The following is a 19525-nucleotide window of genomic DNA, read 5'->3' as shown; positions in this document are numbered from 1 at the left end:
CAAGGATTCCGAGGTTCAAGTCCCAGCTCTGAATCTGGCACAGCTAAGTCTCCTACATCCCAGGTGAGCAGTCTATTGTGTCTCTAACTCAAGAAAGCTTTTAGATGAAAATTTCATATGGAAGCTGGTCCATCGCCAGCCACAAACCGCTTTGGTTTTGACGAAACAGCATTTTTCAGTGAAAACATTTTGTTGATTTTTTTTTTTCACCAGCTCTACTCTCTAGCCAGATCTGCCAGTAGTCTGCTGCGTGAGTGTGGACAAATCTCTATTTGTACTTCCCCAACTGTAACATGGCTAAATAGTACCTTCCTCCCAGGGCTAATCTGGGATTTAATATTTGCAAAGAGCGTGGGGATCTTCAGGTGAATGACCCCATCTGCTATATGTACAATCAGCTGGATGCACCACTCCAATGTGTATGTAACACCGTAACGGTATACCTTTGGTCTCTTTCTTTAAATATCTGTGCTGTGTCAATATTATTTACTGCCACTCGTTACATCAAATAGAATCATAGAAGTGTAGGATTGGAAGGGTCCTCAATAGGTTATCCAAGACTAAATAATAACTCGACTATTCCCGACATGGGGTTTGTCGAACCTGTTCTTTAAAACCTCCAGTGATGGAGATTCCCCAGGGAGCAACAGCAGTTCATGCCGCGTGATACAGTAAAATACTGTAGCCCCCGGCACCTCCAAAAGGTGCCAAGACCAGCGAGACTCCTGCACTGCATCAAGCATTTCCTGCAGAAGCGGAAGAAAAAATAAAAAGCCAGGCTGGCTTGTATTATTTGGATTTCATAAAAGAGAGTCCCGCGGCGACACATCTATCTGACTTCAAGTGCAATGGGACCGATTAGAGTGAAGTCATCTAAAGAAACCCACAAATCTGCTTCACTCTACGAGACCAAGCCGCCTACACTTGGAATACACGGTTGTTATGGCTTTGTCGGTCCCAACATATTAGAGAGACGGGCTTTTGGGCTTGCATGGTGCTCCTCCCACACCTGAAGCAGAGCTCTGTGTGAGCTCGAAAGCCTGTCTCTCTCACCAACAGAAGCTGGTCCAGGAAAAGATATCACCTCCCCCACCTTGTCTCGCTATAATTGGAATGGCATTTTCCACTGAAGCAGCTCAGGGCTTTCATTATAATTTGGCCACGAAGAGAGTGTTACTGTATCTAAATTCACCAGGTTCTAGACCATTGACCCTGGATCCCTTTCCTGTGAATTTCAAAAAATGTGACCCCCAATTAAAACTATTCCCCATTCCCACCATCGCGACATTGCTCTCCATCAACCGCCCCAGCACCCCTACTGTAAGCTATTGTGGTTTCATCTATGGCTGTAAAATAATGCAGTGCTTTCTTTTTCAATGTATGTAAGAGAAGGGCAGCCTGACATGGCCTAACGGGCACCCGATCCCTATGTCCTGTGGGCATGGCCAAATCTGTGGCTGCAGTGGAACAGGTAGGAGAGGAAAAAGGATGGAGAGGAGGCGAAGAATGTCTGGAGCACACAAAAGGCATGAGAAAGGCATGTTACAAAGTGTAGCTCTGAACAGTCTCGTTCTGTGGCAATGTGGGGTGGGGGGGGGGGGGGGGGGGGAAGTGGTGGAGCTTGTGGATTCAGAACTAGGTAGACCCACAGACTGTTCCCAAAGCAAAATGTATGTGGGGGGAGCCCTAGGAGTGGCCCTGCAAAGATTCCTCCCCTGGTTACTCAGGCTGTGAGCTAGGGGCAGGATGAATACCTTATGTGTCTCACTCAAAAGAGGCTCTTCCTAACCTTGGCTTTTACATTAGTAAATATTTTTTTTCTAGTGAAATTGGAGGTGCAAATCAGTATGATATCTTGTTGTAAAGAAACTGTAAATACAGAGCTGAAGAGATATTACTGATATGAAAAAATAACCTAAACTCCTGGTGTAAAATGCAGAGGCGTATTTGAAAGATCTCACTGCACCCTGGTAATTCACTGAGCTAGTAACTCCAAACGATTACACTCGCTGTGCAAAATATTCACAGCAAAACTGGGGAGCCCTCCGCATTGGTGGTTTTTGCATTTGTTTGTGATTTTCATACAAATAAAATGATTTACTGAAAAAAAAAAAAAAAACCTTTTGACAGTTCACCATTTCCCTCCCTGGTTAGTGAGAAATGATCCTATTTTCAGATGAACCCCTCAGCATTTTTGACATTTTGAATTTCAAAATTAGAAATCTTGGTTTGGGAAGGACTAATATTTTGCGATTTTTGAATGTCCGCACGTTTTGAGTAAAAAGTTCCAGTTCTGGACATATTTTGAAAAATAAAAATGTTGCATGGACGAAGTTGAAATTGGGGAAAAAAAAAAAAAAGAGAGAGAGAGAAATGTCACAAAATGCTCTTCTCTGGTTTTTCGCTGCCCTGCTTGTTGTTCCATGTGCAACTGAGCCTCGTTCTGTCTGCAGATACTCATAACTCCTGTTGACAGGAGGCTGTGGATCTGACCTCAGATCACAGGCTGTGGATCTGAGGTCAGAACACGGCCCCTGGGTCAGAAATTTCTCCCGCTGTTTCATCAACAGGGTATGCTGGATTGAGGCTGGTGAAGTTGTAGTGGCTTGTTTAAACCCATTTACAGAAATGATTCATTATCTGATTGGATAGTTCTTGCACAGATGACTCCAAACAACTATATTACAGTTGGATGGTTGCAGCCTCCAGGTTCCTGTGCCCTTATTAGATACTTGCTTAGTGGATATCGCAGTTGGCTATAAGGTTACGGTTAGTCTGCCCTTTTCAAATGGGATGAATACGGTGTGCAATTCCTTTAAACAGCTGAAAAATATATATATGCAAAGGGCGCTGCGGAGAATCAGAATCCCAAATGTCAGAGCATGATCCTTCCCTTTAAACTCTCATTTCTAACTCGTTACGAAACTCGGCCCACTCAGCTGGGAGACGCAGTTCATGAGGAGTTTGGTTTCTATTTCCGTTTTGAATGAGATATTTGCTGTTGTGTTTAGATTCCTCAGTCCGCAAATGCTGCAACATTCAGTAATAAAAATGAGCTGGAGGAAAGGCGCGTCTCCTCGCTTGTTAACTGGAATTCTGTTGCAGTGTTTCCGGACAGAAGGGGGCCATCTAGACCCATCCGCCCTTCTGTCTGCCTCTTGTACTCTCTAATGTTTTTCTCCTCGAAGTGCTTGTTTTATTCTCTGTTGAATATGTTCCCAATTGCTGCTTCTCTTACCCTGGGGCTGGATTAAGAGCAGGGTTGACGGAGCTGTGATACAAACATCAAGCTGCAAGAGGACCCAACCTCTCACACGATAAGTGTCCCATCAATCACAGGGCATTGTGTATGGATACTTTTCATGGGGTTCCGGTTCTGCAAGGTGCTGAGAGCCCTAATCTACTACTGACTTTGAAGGATCATGCCCTTAATCTGGCTCTGCCTCTGGGAGCCATTCTACACATTAATTTCCCTCTACGCTTTCTCCTAACCTCCCTGAACATTTCACCCCTGCACTTTTGCTTTTCTTGTTCTTTGAGCCCCCATTAGAGAGTTCACAGAAGGTTGATTGCTGTTCAAATGGTCTGCACTTTTATTACCTTCCTTCTTGCCACTCACTTTTCTAATCAATGGAAACCTGAGTTTCACAACTTCTTCATGTAGCCAAACCCTGCCCCTATATCTTCTTTTCCTTGTTGCCCTTTTCCATACTTCTCTGATTCTTCTCCTCTGCTATGGTGCCCTCAGCCCCTGAACTGGGGATCTCATTAGCGGTATGCATGTTGACAATAATGATCCCCACTGATTTGTGCGCTATGGAGCTTGTCGCTAGAGTCTTTAAATGTCAACAGTAATGGCTTATGTGTGAACGAAATGTCCCAAAACATATTTTAAAGATCTCTCTAATTAAATGAATTGATAGATCTCTGTGATTATGCTCCCCTGGGTACCAGTGATGTGGTTACTTCTTACAGAGCGCTAGAGTGATCCAGCCATCCAGGAGACTTTAGCTGTAGCGTCTCTTGAACATTGAGGTCTCTTGTTTTGTTTGGCCAGTGATTCTACAATGTTACTATAACCAGTCCTGTTTGGGTCAACAGTGGGATTCGAACCTGTGACCTTCAGGGCTAAAAGCTCCAGCCTCCACTGCTCCAGCAAAAGAATCAAGTCCAGGAGCTGGAGTCAGGGCTGGTCAACTCATTTACTTTGAAAAATGGGGTTGAGTCAAAAATTGAATTTTTTTTTTCATGAAAAAAGTTTACCAATATTTTTGGTTTTTGAAAAAAATTTAAAAATGAAAAATGTTGAATTTTTTTAAAAAATATTTTGTTTCAACACAGTGGAGGGAATTCTTTTCTCTTTTATTTAATTTTTCCCATTGGAAAAGTGGTGTTTTTTTTAAAGCTAATAATTGATACTTTCTCTCAATTTTGAAACCCCCCCTGACACCTTTGCCCAACTCCACACTTTTCTAGTGTGAAAAAAAGGGAGTAAAAAGAAATGAGAAAAAAGGGTGGAACAATTTTTGTTTTCTTTCCAAAATGTTTGTTTTTAATTCTCTGTTTTTGCTGGGGGAAAAAAGTGAAAAACTTTGAGTGAAATTAAAGTGATTTTCTTTTGCAATTTTCAGGGAATTCCCCCCCCCTCCTCGCCCCCCACCAGCTCTAGCGGTAGCGGACTCCAGCCTCCATGTAGACCAGCCTCTGGATTGGTGACAAAGAGCTACCCTTTCCTCATGTCACTTACACTGTCACCGTAGAAGGGTGCTGGGATTTGAGCTGCAGGTCTGGCAAAACCCCTCCCTCATTCATGTGGCAGCTACCTTAGACTCACCCAGTCACAAGCAGGTCTCCATAGTTGTTTTGAGTAGAGCTGCTTGGAGAAATTTTGGCGGAACTATACTCTGTTGGAATACACAGTTCTGTCAAAACTGAAATGCTTCAAGTAATTGGGTCGATTTTGCCTGAATTTAGTTTCAGAAGAAAATCAGTCGGGGCGAAGAATGTTCAGATCGCGTCAAAATGTCTCGTTTCAACATTTTCAAAACAAAACATTTTGATTTTGCGTCTGGAAGCTACTTTCCATTTCAAAGGGTTATTTTGTTGTGATGGATTATATTGCACAAAGTACAAAAGCTGAAATCAAAACATTTTGGTCGGTTTGAAATGAAACACTTTGGCTGACCACAAGCAAGTTTTTGACTGGCATTTTCCTGTGCGGAGAACTGTGAAATTGTCTGGCTTTGTACTGATTCATAATAAGCCGCATTTTGAAATCTCAGAATCCTCTGTGAAATGGAACGTCTGTCCGCACAGCTCGAGTTTGGAGACAATGCCATTCATGCAATCTAGCTAATCGGCTACATTTAAAAAAACAGCTGTAGGGGTGGGGGCCAGCTTATTAGCAGGGCGATGGGGAGTTCTAACAGCTGCTCTCTGGTGCTACACTTCTGTTTTTTGATGCCTGCATGGGAAGAATCAGCATCTGTTGCCTTGAGTTCTCAGAAGCACTCAGACCTACGCTTTCCAAGTGGTAGTGGGGATTTTTTCTTCAGAGGAATGGGTTCCAAAATGGTGGATCCTGCAGAACAGAGCAGATCCCCACAGTGTGTTCACGAGCTCTGCATTGTATTTCTCTTTGTCGGGCTAGGCTTAAGACACACTTGTTTTATTGCATATCCAGTTCACCAGGATGCCTCAGGATTGTTTCAATGGATTGTGAAATGCCTTGGGGAGCAATATATAACAAGTACGGTTTGGGAGCAGGCTGTCCTGCATGATATCTTTCTGTATATTGCACAGGGAGGTCTACTGGGTGCTTGCCCCATCTCCCCTGCCATTCACTGGGATGGCTCCACTGAATTTTATGGAGACAGGGTCCACATCAGGATTTGCTTATTGCACATCACTTCCAATGAAGTTATCCAATAAAATAACACGTTAGTAATAGTTCTATTCTCCAACTGATGAACAAATAGAAATTTCTAGGTATTTGTAATTTATTCTACAATTGAATCTGCAAACAAATGTGGTGAGTTTAGGCACACTACAATATAATGTGTGCTTTTAGGATTTCAGATGTTATTGACAAGTGCTGCCCTCCAGCTAAGGATTTTATTTCCTTAAGAATTTAGACCAAATATAATCAATACCAACTTGTGCCTATTAATAGGACTAAATGTACATTGCATTAGAAAGAATAGTAGGCTACAAATTCTGCTGTACTGTAACTAAGCATAGATAGCGCCTGATTCTCCTCTAATTTCTGGTGTAAATCTAGAGTAACTCCACTGAAGTCAATTAAAGTTTCACCAGTGTAAAATGCTGTCTGTAAGACCTATAAAATCCTGTTCTAAATGCACAGGACAATTGGAGTTGGGGAGTTTTACATACTTCAATCAACATCCTTCTTTAGAGAGAGACTTACAAAAAGAGTAATTGAACATCATATTTCTGAATTATCTTTAATTAATACAGAGGGATAGCACTGTACCTCCAGAGCTTTGGTTTGCTGTTCACTGATTATGTCACAACTGATCTTTAATTGCTCCATCTGAAGACTATTATCTCTTTTCCTCGTGATTGTCTCCTTCTAGCTTCTTACAAATTGGATCCAGCTTTTAGCAATGTTCGTTAATTTCCCCTGAAAATGGTCTGAGCTTGCAAAACCTTGCAAATGTTGATTCTGATTAAATGCATTTTAAGCTTTTTGTGCGGACACTTGCTCCAAAGAAAATCCAGATGTGAAAACCCTCTCCCATTCTGGGGAATTTGAAGTTTGGTTCAGATTGGATCTGGATTGAGCTGCTGCCCCGTAACTCTACAATGGGCTAATTCAAAATCCCGGATCTAAATGCTCTTGAATTTTTGGAAATCTTGGGTGCATCTCTGAACTATGTGGCTTGGTCAAGCCTTTGCAGGGGGTACTAGAAACAATTTTTTCTTGTTTCCTTACTTCTATGTACCCTTCTGAGAACTTCAGCCTTTTACTGTTGTCTATTCAAATGCCTGTATTTATGTGCAGATGCATACAGATAGTACAAGATCTTCGTCTTTGAACAAGAAAGTCTTGTACACTACAGCCTTTAATTTAATCGCCCTTCAAATGCAATCCAGGAACAGAGGAGCAATCATCTCCTTTAGCAGAGTAAGAGCAGTGAACACCCCATGCACTGGAAGTAGAACGTGCCCAAACAAGTTGAACAGCCATATTTAATTTTACTTACCATAGTCGTTTCTGCAATAGAACCAAAGCTGTTGATGAAAATGTTGCAGCTGACGTTTACTGGAGGGCCTGCACAACAAATTAAGAGCTGATCAGTAATCCACCATATGATCACTGGCAAGCATACTTCCACACCGCAGTGCTAAATCCTATTGGCATGGAAGTTTAGCTTTCTATATGGCACCATAACCTCTACGCTGCCCTGCGGCTGTCTGAAAATCTACGTGGGTCATACGTATATCCCCTGGGTCATATTCCACACTTTTCCATGTTCTGTAGGGCCAAATCCTGGGGTCCTTCTTTGTAGTTTATTCAGTCAATACTTGGGAAAATGCAGCTTGATGCTGGCTGGAATTTGCCTGAGTAAAGATCCAGTATGCTGGTTTTAAACAATAAAGCTCTAAATGGATGAGACTGTGAGGGACAGTCTCATGGAACCCTGTGGGGGGTGGGGGGCAGGGGGTCGCCGCAAGCTGCCCCTGCCTACAAGCACCACCCTCGCAGTTCCCATTGGCCGGGAACTGTGGCCAGTGGGAACTGCGGGGGCGGTGCTTGCAGCGTGCAGAGCCCCCTGCGCCACTGACTGGGAGACGCTCGAGGTAAGAACCGCCCAAGGGAGCCCGCACCCTTCACCCTCCTCAAGCACCGCAACCCCAGCCTGGAGCCCCCTCCTGCACCCAAACTCCCTCCCAGAACCCGCACCTCCTGTCCCAGCCCTGAGCCCACTCCTGAAGCCAGCACTCCAAACCCCTTCCCACACCCCAACCTCCTGCCCCAGCCCTGAGCCCCCTCCCAAACCCAAACTCCCTCCCAGAGCCTGCACCCCTCACCTCCCCTGTACCCCAACCGCCTGCCCCAGGCTCAGCCTGGAGCCCCCTCCCACACTCCAAACTCCTTGGCCCCATCCCAGAGCCCTCACCCCCTCCCGCAACCCAACCCCCTGCCCCAGCCTGGTGAAAGTGAGTGAAGGTGGGGGAGAGTGAGTGACCAAGGGAGGGGGGATGGAGTGAGCAGGGCGGGGCCCCAGATAAGGGGCGGAGCCTTGGAAGGGGTGGGGGAGGGGCGGGGCAAGGGTGTTTGGGTTTGTGTGATTAGACAGCTGGCAACCCTAAGTGGCGGGCATGTCCAGGTCTTGTTGGGATGCATCATCCAATTCTGTATCCCCTCCCATAATACACTGAGGTGGGGGGGAAATCCCTTTCTGACCCTCCTGCTGGTTGGCCCGAGGACACTCTGAAGCATGAACTTTTAGTAACATAAGACAAACTGGAAGTGAGCCCAGGGCTGTTGAGCCCTGCCCCCCACCATCGCAAACAACCCTATCATTGGAGCAGGAGTCACAGGTACTTCTCTGTGCCCTGACAGCACTCCCTGCGTAAGTCATTCACAGACATTTAACGTGTGCTTTTCTGGTTTCTTTAAACTGGGCTTATTTTCAGTCTCCACTGTAACTGCTTCATGTGGGGCAGTCTTTGGCGGGGGGGGAAAGAAAATGGCATATGGTGGTTGTGGGTTTTTTTTTAAAATCCCGATTGGCTACCAGGATGATGCATCAGCATTACAGATGGTGTCCAATGGCTTATACTTGATGATAAGGAGGGGAGACGTGAAGCATCAGAGGTCACAGCTGCGATCTAACGGCCGCTAAAAGATGAAATGCTCCTTTTTGGCCCAATGATTTTAACAAGAGGCTTGTGGTCTGTAATCAATGTAAACTCCCTGCTGTGTAGAGATTAATGGACTTTCCTGATTGCAGAGCCTGTTGTTTTCTGTCCTGTCCCCTTTTAAAGCTTTGTACCTGTTACTGAGCAAGGCCACTTTGCAGAGACACCGCCACCTCGCTTTGCAGAGGTACTGTGCAGCATCATTAGGAGTTTCTTTGTAACAATTCCCAGAAATCCAAATGGTTGTCTTCTTGGCAGCTTCCGGACAGCTCTCTGCCAACTCAGCAGCAGCTCTCAATCTGCACAGTTCCCTCTCCAGACTAGTTAATGCAGGTACAGGCTCGAACATCACATGCAAACATGTATCCTTTCCCTGTTACCAGCCCCTCTTAACCAGTTGAAACAGCTGGCATCCCAGTGTTTGAAGGAGCCCATGTGAAATGGCCCTGGAGATAATCGACCCGTTAGTGGTTGGGTGAACTCACTATGCAAAGCACATGTCTAGTATATTCCCCTTGCCGTTTGTTGGCACTCACTTTACTTCTTCTGTAATGCTCTGATTGGGTTGGGAAGTGAGTGACTGGTTTCCCAGAATCAACCTCAAGGGCATCTGTAAAAGAACAAAGTGTGTGTGTGTGTGTGTATGTAACTGCTGTTAAAACACCAGGCTCAAAAGTGTAGGTGATGACATTAGCAAATAATCCATAATATCTTGCGTGTGCATGGAGCGTTTCATCCCAAAGGGGTCTGCGCGCGAAATGCTAAACTGACATGATAAACGACTGTATGGGCAACATTCTCCTCTGATGTACATGAAGGGTTTCTGCTCTGCTCTTCGACTCTCGCCAGTCCACGTGGAGCTCCTCACCGACACGTATGTGTGGCCGAATGTCAAGCAACATCTACCCTCCGGATCTGAGAGAGAATTTTTGCTTTCAATGGGTTTGATTTTCAGAGGTGCTCAGCACCTGCAGCTCCAATTGAAGCGAATGAGAACTATGAGTAATCAGCACCTCTGACAACCAAGACCTATATGGATCTCTTCACTCAGCACTAAAATGCAGCCACCTCTGGGGTGGAACACAGCTGTATAGGAGTCCAGGCCTGGAACAGCAGGGAAAGGTACTGCAGTTCATGACCGAGGCAAGGCTGTGGGGGAAAGGGGGTGACAGATGGATGGAAAAGGGGCGATGTGGGAAAAAGGGTGCAATGGGTCTAACTACCACTGTCAGACTCTAACCTTCCTGGGCATAGATGCCAACTCCATGGGTGCTCCGGGGCTGAAGCACCCATGGAGAAAAATTAGCGGGTGCTCTGCACGCACTGGCATCCAAGCTCTCCCTGCCCCACCTCCTCCTCCCCCACCCAAGTGTGCCGTGTCCCCACTCCTCCACCTACCTCCCAGTGCTTCCTGCCCAGCCGCTGCCAAACAGCTGTTTGGCGACGTGCTGGGAAGGAGAGGGAGGAGCGGGAACTTGGCGTACTCAGGGGAGGAGGCAGGGAAGAGGTGAGGCTGGAGCAGGGATTTGGGGAAGGAGTTGGAATAGGGGCAGGGAGGGGGCGGTGTTGGGCTGGGGCACGGGTGGGAGGGGGTGAGACCTCATGGAAGGGGTAGAGTGGGGGCAGGGCCATGGGCAAAGGGGGGTCGAGCACCCCCCAGCAGGAGCAGAAGTCGGTGCCTATGTTCCCAGGTACTAACTTTCTTCCCCCAAATTCAAACAAAACTCAGATGCTACTTCCTATTCTCAAGATGGAAGTGTGACTTCAAGGAGACGTCCAAACTTTGTGTGGCTCTTCCATAATCTTCCCCCTTTTTTAATCTTAACCTCCCCAACAATCGATCCGGCTAAGTCTTGGTATTATTTTCCATCGAAATCATTAAAGTGCCTTCATGAGTTACTGCCAGTTAATTTAAATGACGTGCTCAGAGAGCTACAACCCCAAGCTCTGCAAAGCTGCGGCTGTGACTTCCATATGAATTGGATACTGATTTATGTGTGGGAGACTAAGCTAGTAAACTGCCCCCATGGGGAAGGTGTAGTTCATTGAAATAAATCTGAAATTAAATTATCCCGAATAAAATTACAATACAGCAGCCTTCAGCAGAAGGATAATGTATATATTGCATTAAATATTAAAGTTTAATTTCTTTTGTGTGTGCACCATGGTGGTAAGATGTTCCAGTGATGCATTTTTTAACCCTCTGTTGCTTCACTGGAAGATGTTGCATTTCGCTGGTCACCCCAGCGATGTTCTTAATGTGAGCATCTGAATGTGAAAACCTGGGACAGAGCCTAGTGCTTGCAACTGGACTGCAGGAATTGTTGCAATGACTAATTGCTTGTAGGCGTTTTGCATTATCATAGACCAGTTATTCCTGGAGAGAAAAAAAGACCTGATGGTAAGGGACAAAAATAAGCAACAGAAATTAGAATCTAACCACAGACAGTGGCTTTGCAATTGCGGGTCCTGGTTTGTCTCGGGGAACAGTCAAGGAGAAAGCACCTGGAAAGGAGAGTTTAGAAATGAACAATAGCCACTGTAAGAGCTGCATGGGGAGCTATTCAGGAATATTTATTGGGATGAGCGAATAACGGATTTTTTTGGTTTGGGGGCCAAACCGAAAAATCTTTGGCTCCAGGGAAACAGAAACTGAATTTTGAAAATGTTTTCAAATTTTTTATTTTGAGTCAAAGGAAATATTTTGGTCAGCCCAAAACAAAGGGTTTTGTGTATTTTTTTTTACGTGAAAAGACTTTTTTTTAAATTACGTTTTTTGGTTTTCTTTTTCCACTTTTTATGTGCATTTTTTGGTGATTTAAAAACCCCCACATTTTGAAAAATAATGCCTTTTAAAATGAAAAGCTAACTATCTGCTGAGATGTTTCCCCATCTCTAAGAATGCCTCACTCTGACTTAGTTTACAAATGGACTAAGCTATTTCATAAGTAACTCTTATTTCTGAATGAGAGCATCCACACAGAGAGTTAAGGAGAATAACTATTCTGCTTTAAATTTAAACACCCTATCTTAATCTGAATGAACTTTCATGTGTAGACAAGCCCTTAGAAGAGATGTTTAGAAAAAAAATCTAACAAATCCCATAATTTATGGACCAATTCACCATTTCCCAGTACCTTGGGGAGTACTTGCACGGGTGCAAAGTCGGTGTAAAATGCTACAATTTGGAATTGGTGGCATTTTGCTCTGGTATAAATGACCACACAATGCCCAGGGCAGTGGTGAAGTGGGCCCCTTAGTATCTAACACTGTTTCTCCTTAAGTCTATGAGCAAAGCTCCCATTGGCTTCAATGGGGGCAGGAAAGTGACCCTTCCTGAGCTTATGAAAATGTAGCCGGTAGATTGGAACCAGAGAGTCAGCTGAGTGGCTCTGTTTTTATCATACAGGAGGCTGGGGTCCCAGGCTGTCAGCCACTGGGCTGGTGGCATCCATCTGTCTAGCCATTTATCCCACGTTCCCAACCTTTGTATCTGAGCACCTGACTTGAGAGGCAGCTCAGCTGAATTATTCTTGGCCCCTTGTAATGAAGATTTGTGGAACCTGCCGCTGGGAGACCGTTCTGGTCCTCAATCCTATTCTTTACTTTATTACCTGGGTGTCGTTCTTACAAGGCTCATTCCGGGGAAGAGAGGGATTATTTATTGTCTGCTGAGCATCAGTAGTGTGCATGGTGCTGCATGCAACGAAGAAGAGACAAAATCCTACTATCAAGGAACATAACTGAATAGCAATGGCAGTGCCCATTTCCTGCACCTCTCAGACTGAGGCAGGGTCCGTGGGATTCACGCCCTGCAGTCAATGAGGGCTCCAACACAGCAGGGAGGAGAAGTTGCTACAGTACAGGGCAGTTTGCTTTTGAATAGCTACTTATGTTACCGCAGGACGCACAGAAGATATCATTCCCCTACGTCATGTTGTCCCCTCACAACCTCTCAAGTCACGTCACAAATTGGCTTGAGGGAAGCAGCAGCTGCAAATTCATAGGGACCATTGTGATCATCTAGTCTGATCTCCTTTGTGACACCGGCAATAGACCTTTCCCAAAATAATCCCTAGAACGGAGCGTTTAGAAAAACATCCAATCTTGATTTAAAAATTGTCAGTGGTGGAGAATCCACCAGGACCCTTGGTAAATTGTTTCAATGGTTAATTACTCTCATCGTTAAAACTTTACATCTTATTTCCAGTCCGAATTTGTCTAGCTTCAACTTTCAGCCATTGGATAATGCCATACCTTTCTTTGCTAGATTGAAGAGCCTGTTATTACATAGTTGTTCCCCATGTAGATAATTATAGATTGTAATCAAGTCACCTCTTAACCTTCTCTTTGTTAAGCTAAATTAATAGAATATCAGGGTTGGAAGGGACCTCAAGAGGTCATCTAGTCTAACCCCCTGCTCAAAGCAGGACCAATCCCCAATTTTTGCCCCACATCCCTAAATGGCCCCCTCAAGGATTGAGCTCACAACCCGGGGTCTAGCAGGCCAATGCTCAAACCACTGAGCTATCCCTCCTCTCAAGTCTTTCACTATCAGACATGTTTTCTGATCTTTTAATCATTCTCGTTGCTCTTCTCTGAACCCTCTCCAATTTATCAACATCCTTCTTGAATTGTGGACACCAGAACTGGACACAGGATTCCAGCGTTTGCACCAGTGCCCAATACAGAGGTAAAATAACCTCTCTATTCCTACTTCAGATTCCCCTGTTAATGCACGCAAGGATTGCATTAACTCTTTTGGTCACCTCATCACACAGGGAGCTCATGGTCAGCTGATTATCCACCAAGACCCCCAAATCCTTTGCAGAGTCCCTGCTTCCCAGGATAGAAGTATACCTTGTAAGTATAGCCGACATTCTTTGTTCCTAGATGTATACATTTACATTTAGCTGTATTAAAATGCATATTGTTCGCTTGTGCCCCGTTCACCAAGCGATCCAGATCACTCTGAATCAGTGACCTGTCCTCTTCATCATTTACCACTCCCCCAATTTTTCTGCCATCTTCAGACTTCATCAGTGATGATTTTATGTTTTCTTTTGCATCATTGATAAAAATGTTAAATAGCACAGGGCCAAGAACTGATCCCTGCGGGACCCCTCTGGAAATACAACCACTCAATGATGATTCCCTGTTTACAGTTACATTTTCAGACCTGTCAGATAGCTACTTTTTAATCCATTTAACGTGTGCCAGGTTAATTTTATGTTGTTCTAATTTTTTATCAAAATTTCTTGTGGTACCAAGTCAAATGCCTTACAGAAGTCTAAATGTATTATGTCAACACTATCACCTTTATCAACCAAACTTGTAATCTCATAAAAAAAAAAATATCCCATTAGTTTGACAGGATCTATTTTCCATAAACCCATGCGATTTGCATTAATTGTATTACCCTTCTTTAATTCTTTATTTATTGAGTCCCATATGAGCTGCTCCATTACCTTGCCCAGAATTGACGTTAGGTTGACAGACTATAATTACCCCTGTTTACTCTTTTAAAAAATTGGCACAATATTAACTTTCTTCCAGTCTTCTGGAACTTCCCCAGTGCTCCAAGACTTGTTGAAAATCTATATTAACCGTCTAGCCTGCTCCTCAGTTAGCTTTTTTAAAAATCTTCGACATAAGTTGTGTGGACCAGCTAATTTAAAAATATTTAATTTTAATAGCTTCTGTTTAACAACCTCCAGAGATATTAAGTGGAACGGAAAGAATGTTATCACTATGTGATAAGACTATATTATCTGTTTTTGTCCCCAAATACAGAACAGAAATACTTACCGAACGCTTCTGCCTTTTCTGCATTATTATTGGTAATTTTAACATTTCCATAGGAATGGACCAATACCATTGTCAGGATTCTTTTTGTTCCTGATACATTTAAAAAAACTCCTTATTGTCCTTAACTCTGCTGGCCACAGACTTCTCCATGTGTCCCTTGGCTTCCCCTATCAATTTTCTCCAATTCCTATTTCTGATTTATATTCATGACTATCAACTTCCCCTTTCTTCCATTTGTTATCGATTATTTTTTATAGCTGCCTTCAGATCCCTTCTAAGCCAAGCTGTTTTTTTAATCAGCACGGCCTTCTTCCTCAATTGTGGCTTTCTGGGCATCTAATAAAGTGTTCTTAAATGATTCCCAGTTATCATTCTTTTTTTTTTCTGATTAAATTCTTCCTCCCAGCTCATTTGACTCATAATTGCTTTGTGAAATTGGTCCTGTTAAAGCACCAAGTGCATATACATTACTGGTCTGGACTTTATTCTGCTTGCACGTTATAAATGTGATCAAGTCATGTTCACTTGTACCTAAGCTGCCATTAATTTTTAGTTCTATGATCAGTTCCTCTTTATCGGTTAGGACAAAGCCTAATGAAGTCTTCCCTCATGTTGGCTGCAACACTTTTTGAGAGCCCAACTCAACTGGCATCTGGGGAACCAGAGTTTGCGTGGGTGGATCCTCAAAGGTTTGATGGGACAGGGTTCACTATAACACTGATCCACTCTATAAGGTGAGGAAACAAGATCTTTCCTGTTTAACAGTTAGGGCCTGATTCTTATTTACATTAAGGTCTTTTTACACTCTTTGCACAGTGTACATTGCATTTACACTTGCACTGCCAGTGTAAATGGGCCCTTGTTTAAGTGAGGATCAGGCCCTTAATCTACTCCAGCTGCTGCTTCTCCACTTGAAATCACAGCGCTCTGCCAGTGCCGTGACGGTGCATTTCCACAGCGATAATCCTACAGCCAGAGCAGTGGGATTGCAGGTGAGGTGTCAGAGACTGGAACCAATGAAATCTTAAGCTGCAAAGAACCTGTTTGTGTCTGAATATCCCCAATAACAAAGAAGGACAGGAATAAATGAAATAAACCAACCACACAGGGGGGATGTGATATTAAATCAAATGCAACAACACGCCTGTGTGATTACTTCAGCCTCTCAGAGGGACTCTCCTGTCCTGCGTTTACCAGCTCTAAACCTCCGTGCTTATCACAAGCAGTAGATGGCGCTCCTCCCTGGGGTTCAGTACTGGGCTAATAGCTGAGTATAGACTGGTGGCTTATGAGGCTGGGGCGGCTACCTTGCTGGTGCCATCTTTTAGATAAACCGAGTGACCAAGGTCCTGACCCTTCTGATCCTTTGGGAAGTCCGTGACGCCGTTCACAGAAGTGTGTGTCTACTTCACAGTGCCTCTATAATACCGTGCCCCCCCCTTCCTGCCAGCCCCACACTGCACATAGGGAGCTATGGCCACCCCTGTGATAAAGAGTGGAATCCTGTGATCAATCTATATTTTCCTGCAGCTCACTTCTCTGCCCACTAGCCCATTGGCCCTGGGATTTAGTCTAATTTGCCAAGACCCTCTGCATCTTCAAATAGCTCCCTTTAAAAAATCATCCTGCCACACAAAGCTTTTATTTCCCCCAATGTGGTATTACCCGTTCCTCATCATAACAATAAAAAACCTTGCACCGGGACAGGAGGGATGCAGTCTTGCATCACGGATGGCTTTTCTCTTCATAAAAACATCATGACTTTAATGGCTGCAATCTCTTATCCTACAGAGCTAGAAACAGGACTTTATCCCCTTGGAAAGGGAGATTCCCAGCTTCCCAATGGGCCCAGCTGTCACTCCTAGCCCTGGAAAACCCCATGGTCTATTGGGCTTACAAGCTGCAACACTGAAGTTGTCTTTAGAGGTATTTAAGGCTCCTCTGAGCCTTGTTCAGACAGACTGTCTGAGTATGTCTACACCGCAAAAAACACCTGTAGCAGCCTCGGTCTGGCAGACCTTGCGCTGTGGGGCTAAAACGCGTAGTGTAGACATTCCTGTTCTGGCTAGAGCCCTGGCTCTGAGACCTGCCCTCCTTGCTGGGTTTCGGCGCCTAGGTTCCATACCAAGCCTGAATGTCAACACTGCTATTGTTAGCCCTGTAGCGTGAGCCCCACGAGCCTGAGTCAGTTGACCCAAGCTCCGAGATTTATGGCCGTGGGGTGTTTTTGTAGCGTAGTCATACCCTCTGTAACCAAGGCACCTGGCTTTCCAAGAAGTGGGATGTGAAAAATAATCCCACTGATTTTTTTTAAACTCTAAAATAATAATTCTGTAACATGGGGCAGGTATGACATATATGATGCTTGACACGCATGATGGGGAAGCGTGGGCTAAAGGCTTCTATCAGGACAACCCATGTAACTCTCTTATGGCTTCACCACTTTTGAAATAACATAATCATTTCATACCCATTCACCATATGTATTCCAACACCATGGTTTATAGCCCTTTCTATAAAGAGACCCTGTTTCCATTCCTGGACCCTCTGCTCCCATTTAGCTGGCATCTAGACAGGCCCCCTTTCTTGTTTAGTAATATGGGGATGGGTAGCTTGGTTATGACTCCATGATCTAGGGTAGTTATATTTTGCCCACCTAGATCTCCTCTGTAGTTTCAATGGGGTGTAATTTTCATCTTCGTGCTCAACCTTTACCTGGTGTTCAGTGTTGCTGAGTGAACTGCTGAAAAGCCATTACATTCCACTCCAGAGGTAACGGCATGTCAGTTGGAAATGAACTGATTCCTTGATATACAGTGCTATGACAAGTTAGTAAATGGCTTTTGGGAGTCCCGAAGGATGGAAGATGTACCTAGGAAGTATTTGTAGTTCATTTTCAACTGGGAAGACAGTCATGGGGTTGCATGTAAACTTTGTCCTGAAACAAACAAAATGAAATAGTTGGGTTGTGCCTACCTTTAAAATTTGGTCTGATTCTGGCATCGTATCCTGAGGTTCTGCCCATCAACTTATCCAGGAAATCCGAGGGGGACATGGGTTTGGAAGTAGACCGTGCCGCTGCTTCGGCTTCTTTGGAAGCTGCCAGGCTGAGTGATTGGATATAAAGGAAAGGTTTAGTTTGTAGCATTTATAGAGACTGTTTACCTTGTTGTGCGGGGCTGGGGCTTTGTAGGCAGAGCAGTCAGTGCCTCGTTCCCACTGCAAGATAGGCCAGATATCTCTGTGGATTCTTAATGAGGCTGGTCTCTGCTAATTTGTTTGCCAAGCCCAAACATCTCTGAATATAGAATCCCAAGTACCGGAGAAATGACGAATGAACAAAATCCTTTTGCTAATGTAGGTACAGCTCCTTGGCATCTGACTAAATCCGAAGTGTGAACTCCAGCACCGAACCCCAGTGGGAAAACACACTCGGAGATTAGCCTAGTTTTATTACAGGCCTCCATATTACCATGTAATTACATAGCAAATAGCACAGGAGCACGTACAGTGCTCTGACATTCTCTGGGGAGATCTGAGCTGCACGACTCTCATTGGCTTTAATAGGTGTCACATGGCTTCATAGTTCATGAAGAACTCTGGGTTGGTAGGGGAAGGGACTGTGTTTTCTTCCACACTTTCTGGCCAATGCAGATGAAGTTCTCTGCAATGCAGGGATCTGAGTTGGAGACAGTCCCATGGTCTTTCACTGCCAGGCTAGCAGGGGCCTGGACCAAGGCAGAGTCTAACACTGGAATGATACTCCTAGCAAGATAGGACTTTGAGGGTGGGGAAGGCAAGGACCACAGTCTTATTGGAATTTAAGAGGTGTGCAGGTCTTGAAGGCTTAAGTGGTGTTAACTGGTTCACAGGTCTTGGGTGAGGCCACTTATGGACAACTTGGTGACTTCCTAGGATGGAATAAGTGAAGTCAGCAGTTGTCCCATAAAGGGTGAAATTCAACCCCGAGAAGAGGCCTAGCCCAAGGCATATGCACCAGTTAACTCCATTTAAACCTTCAAGAGCTGTATACCACTGAAATCCTACTGAAGTTCTCAGGGTAGGGCTTAAGTGGTACCTAGCCCTTGTTGCTGCCATCCACGCAAGGATGAATTTCACCTAGAGGGAATAAACCTTAGAATCTACACTTTCAAGTTTGCAATAGGATTTAATTTCCAAGATAGAAATGAACTAATATTTCATCCTAGATGCTGCCGTAATGTGCCCTGTATTCCTGTGCACAGTATATCCTTGTGTTCTGTATTTTGACATTAGAGGGTATCTGTTTTCATGGCAGTGGGGAGGGAATGTGGTACACCAGGCTGGTCCTGATGTGAGGAGAGCTGCGTGTTCATCAGAGAATCCTGCTTTCCAAAGGAGGACACAGGTTGGGACTCTGAGAGTAATGAATGAAATTTACCCCCATACAGAGGGCCTGTACCACACAAATGTGCCCCTTAAATGCCCCGAGTAGAGCTCAATGGATGTCTGGGTTTTGTGCTGACTCTCTGCGCAGGGCTGAATATGACCCCTCAGTAAGCTAAATGTGGCAGTAAGGCACCTCCTACTGGATTATTAGGGAGAGGGGCACACTGATGGGAGGCAGTTGTCACTGGTCCGGTGAAGGGAAAGGACTGTGGTAGTAGTTGTGTCCTGTGCAAATCTGACTGTTTTCCAGGGTCAGGATGTAGACAGGGGCTGGGAGTTACTGTTATTTTTTATTTTACGATATATTTATAGAGGGGGCATGATTTTTCTCTACGCTCAGGGGGACTCCTCAACATTTACTCAAACTGAGTGAGGGTAATTCACCAACGGAACAATTGAC

General features: G+C 44.6%; 1 protein-coding gene across 1 annotated transcript in view; it reads right to left on the bottom strand.

Annotated features, from left to right (window-relative positions):
- Window positions 1–19525, bottom strand: part of GLRA1 (glycine receptor alpha 1) — a 77574-nt gene that overhangs the window by 35905 nt on the left and 22144 nt on the right. Inside the window, exons 2-3 of the mRNA XM_007071536.3 lie at window positions 17674–17804; window positions 7227–7294 (exon numbers count right to left, since the gene is read on the bottom strand). Coding sequence (XP_007071598.2) covers window positions 7227–7294; window positions 17674–17804 — 199 coding nt within the window. The remainder of the gene's footprint in view (window positions 1–7226; window positions 7295–17673; window positions 17805–19525) is intronic.

The sequence above is a fragment of the Chelonia mydas genome, chromosome 8 (assembly GCF_015237465.2).
Source record: "Chelonia mydas isolate rCheMyd1 chromosome 8, rCheMyd1.pri.v2, whole genome shotgun sequence".
NCBI lineage: Eukaryota > Metazoa > Chordata > Testudines > Cheloniidae > Chelonia > Chelonia mydas.
The sequence above is the reverse complement of the archived record's forward strand: the minus strand, read 5'-3'. Positions and strand labels throughout refer to the sequence as shown.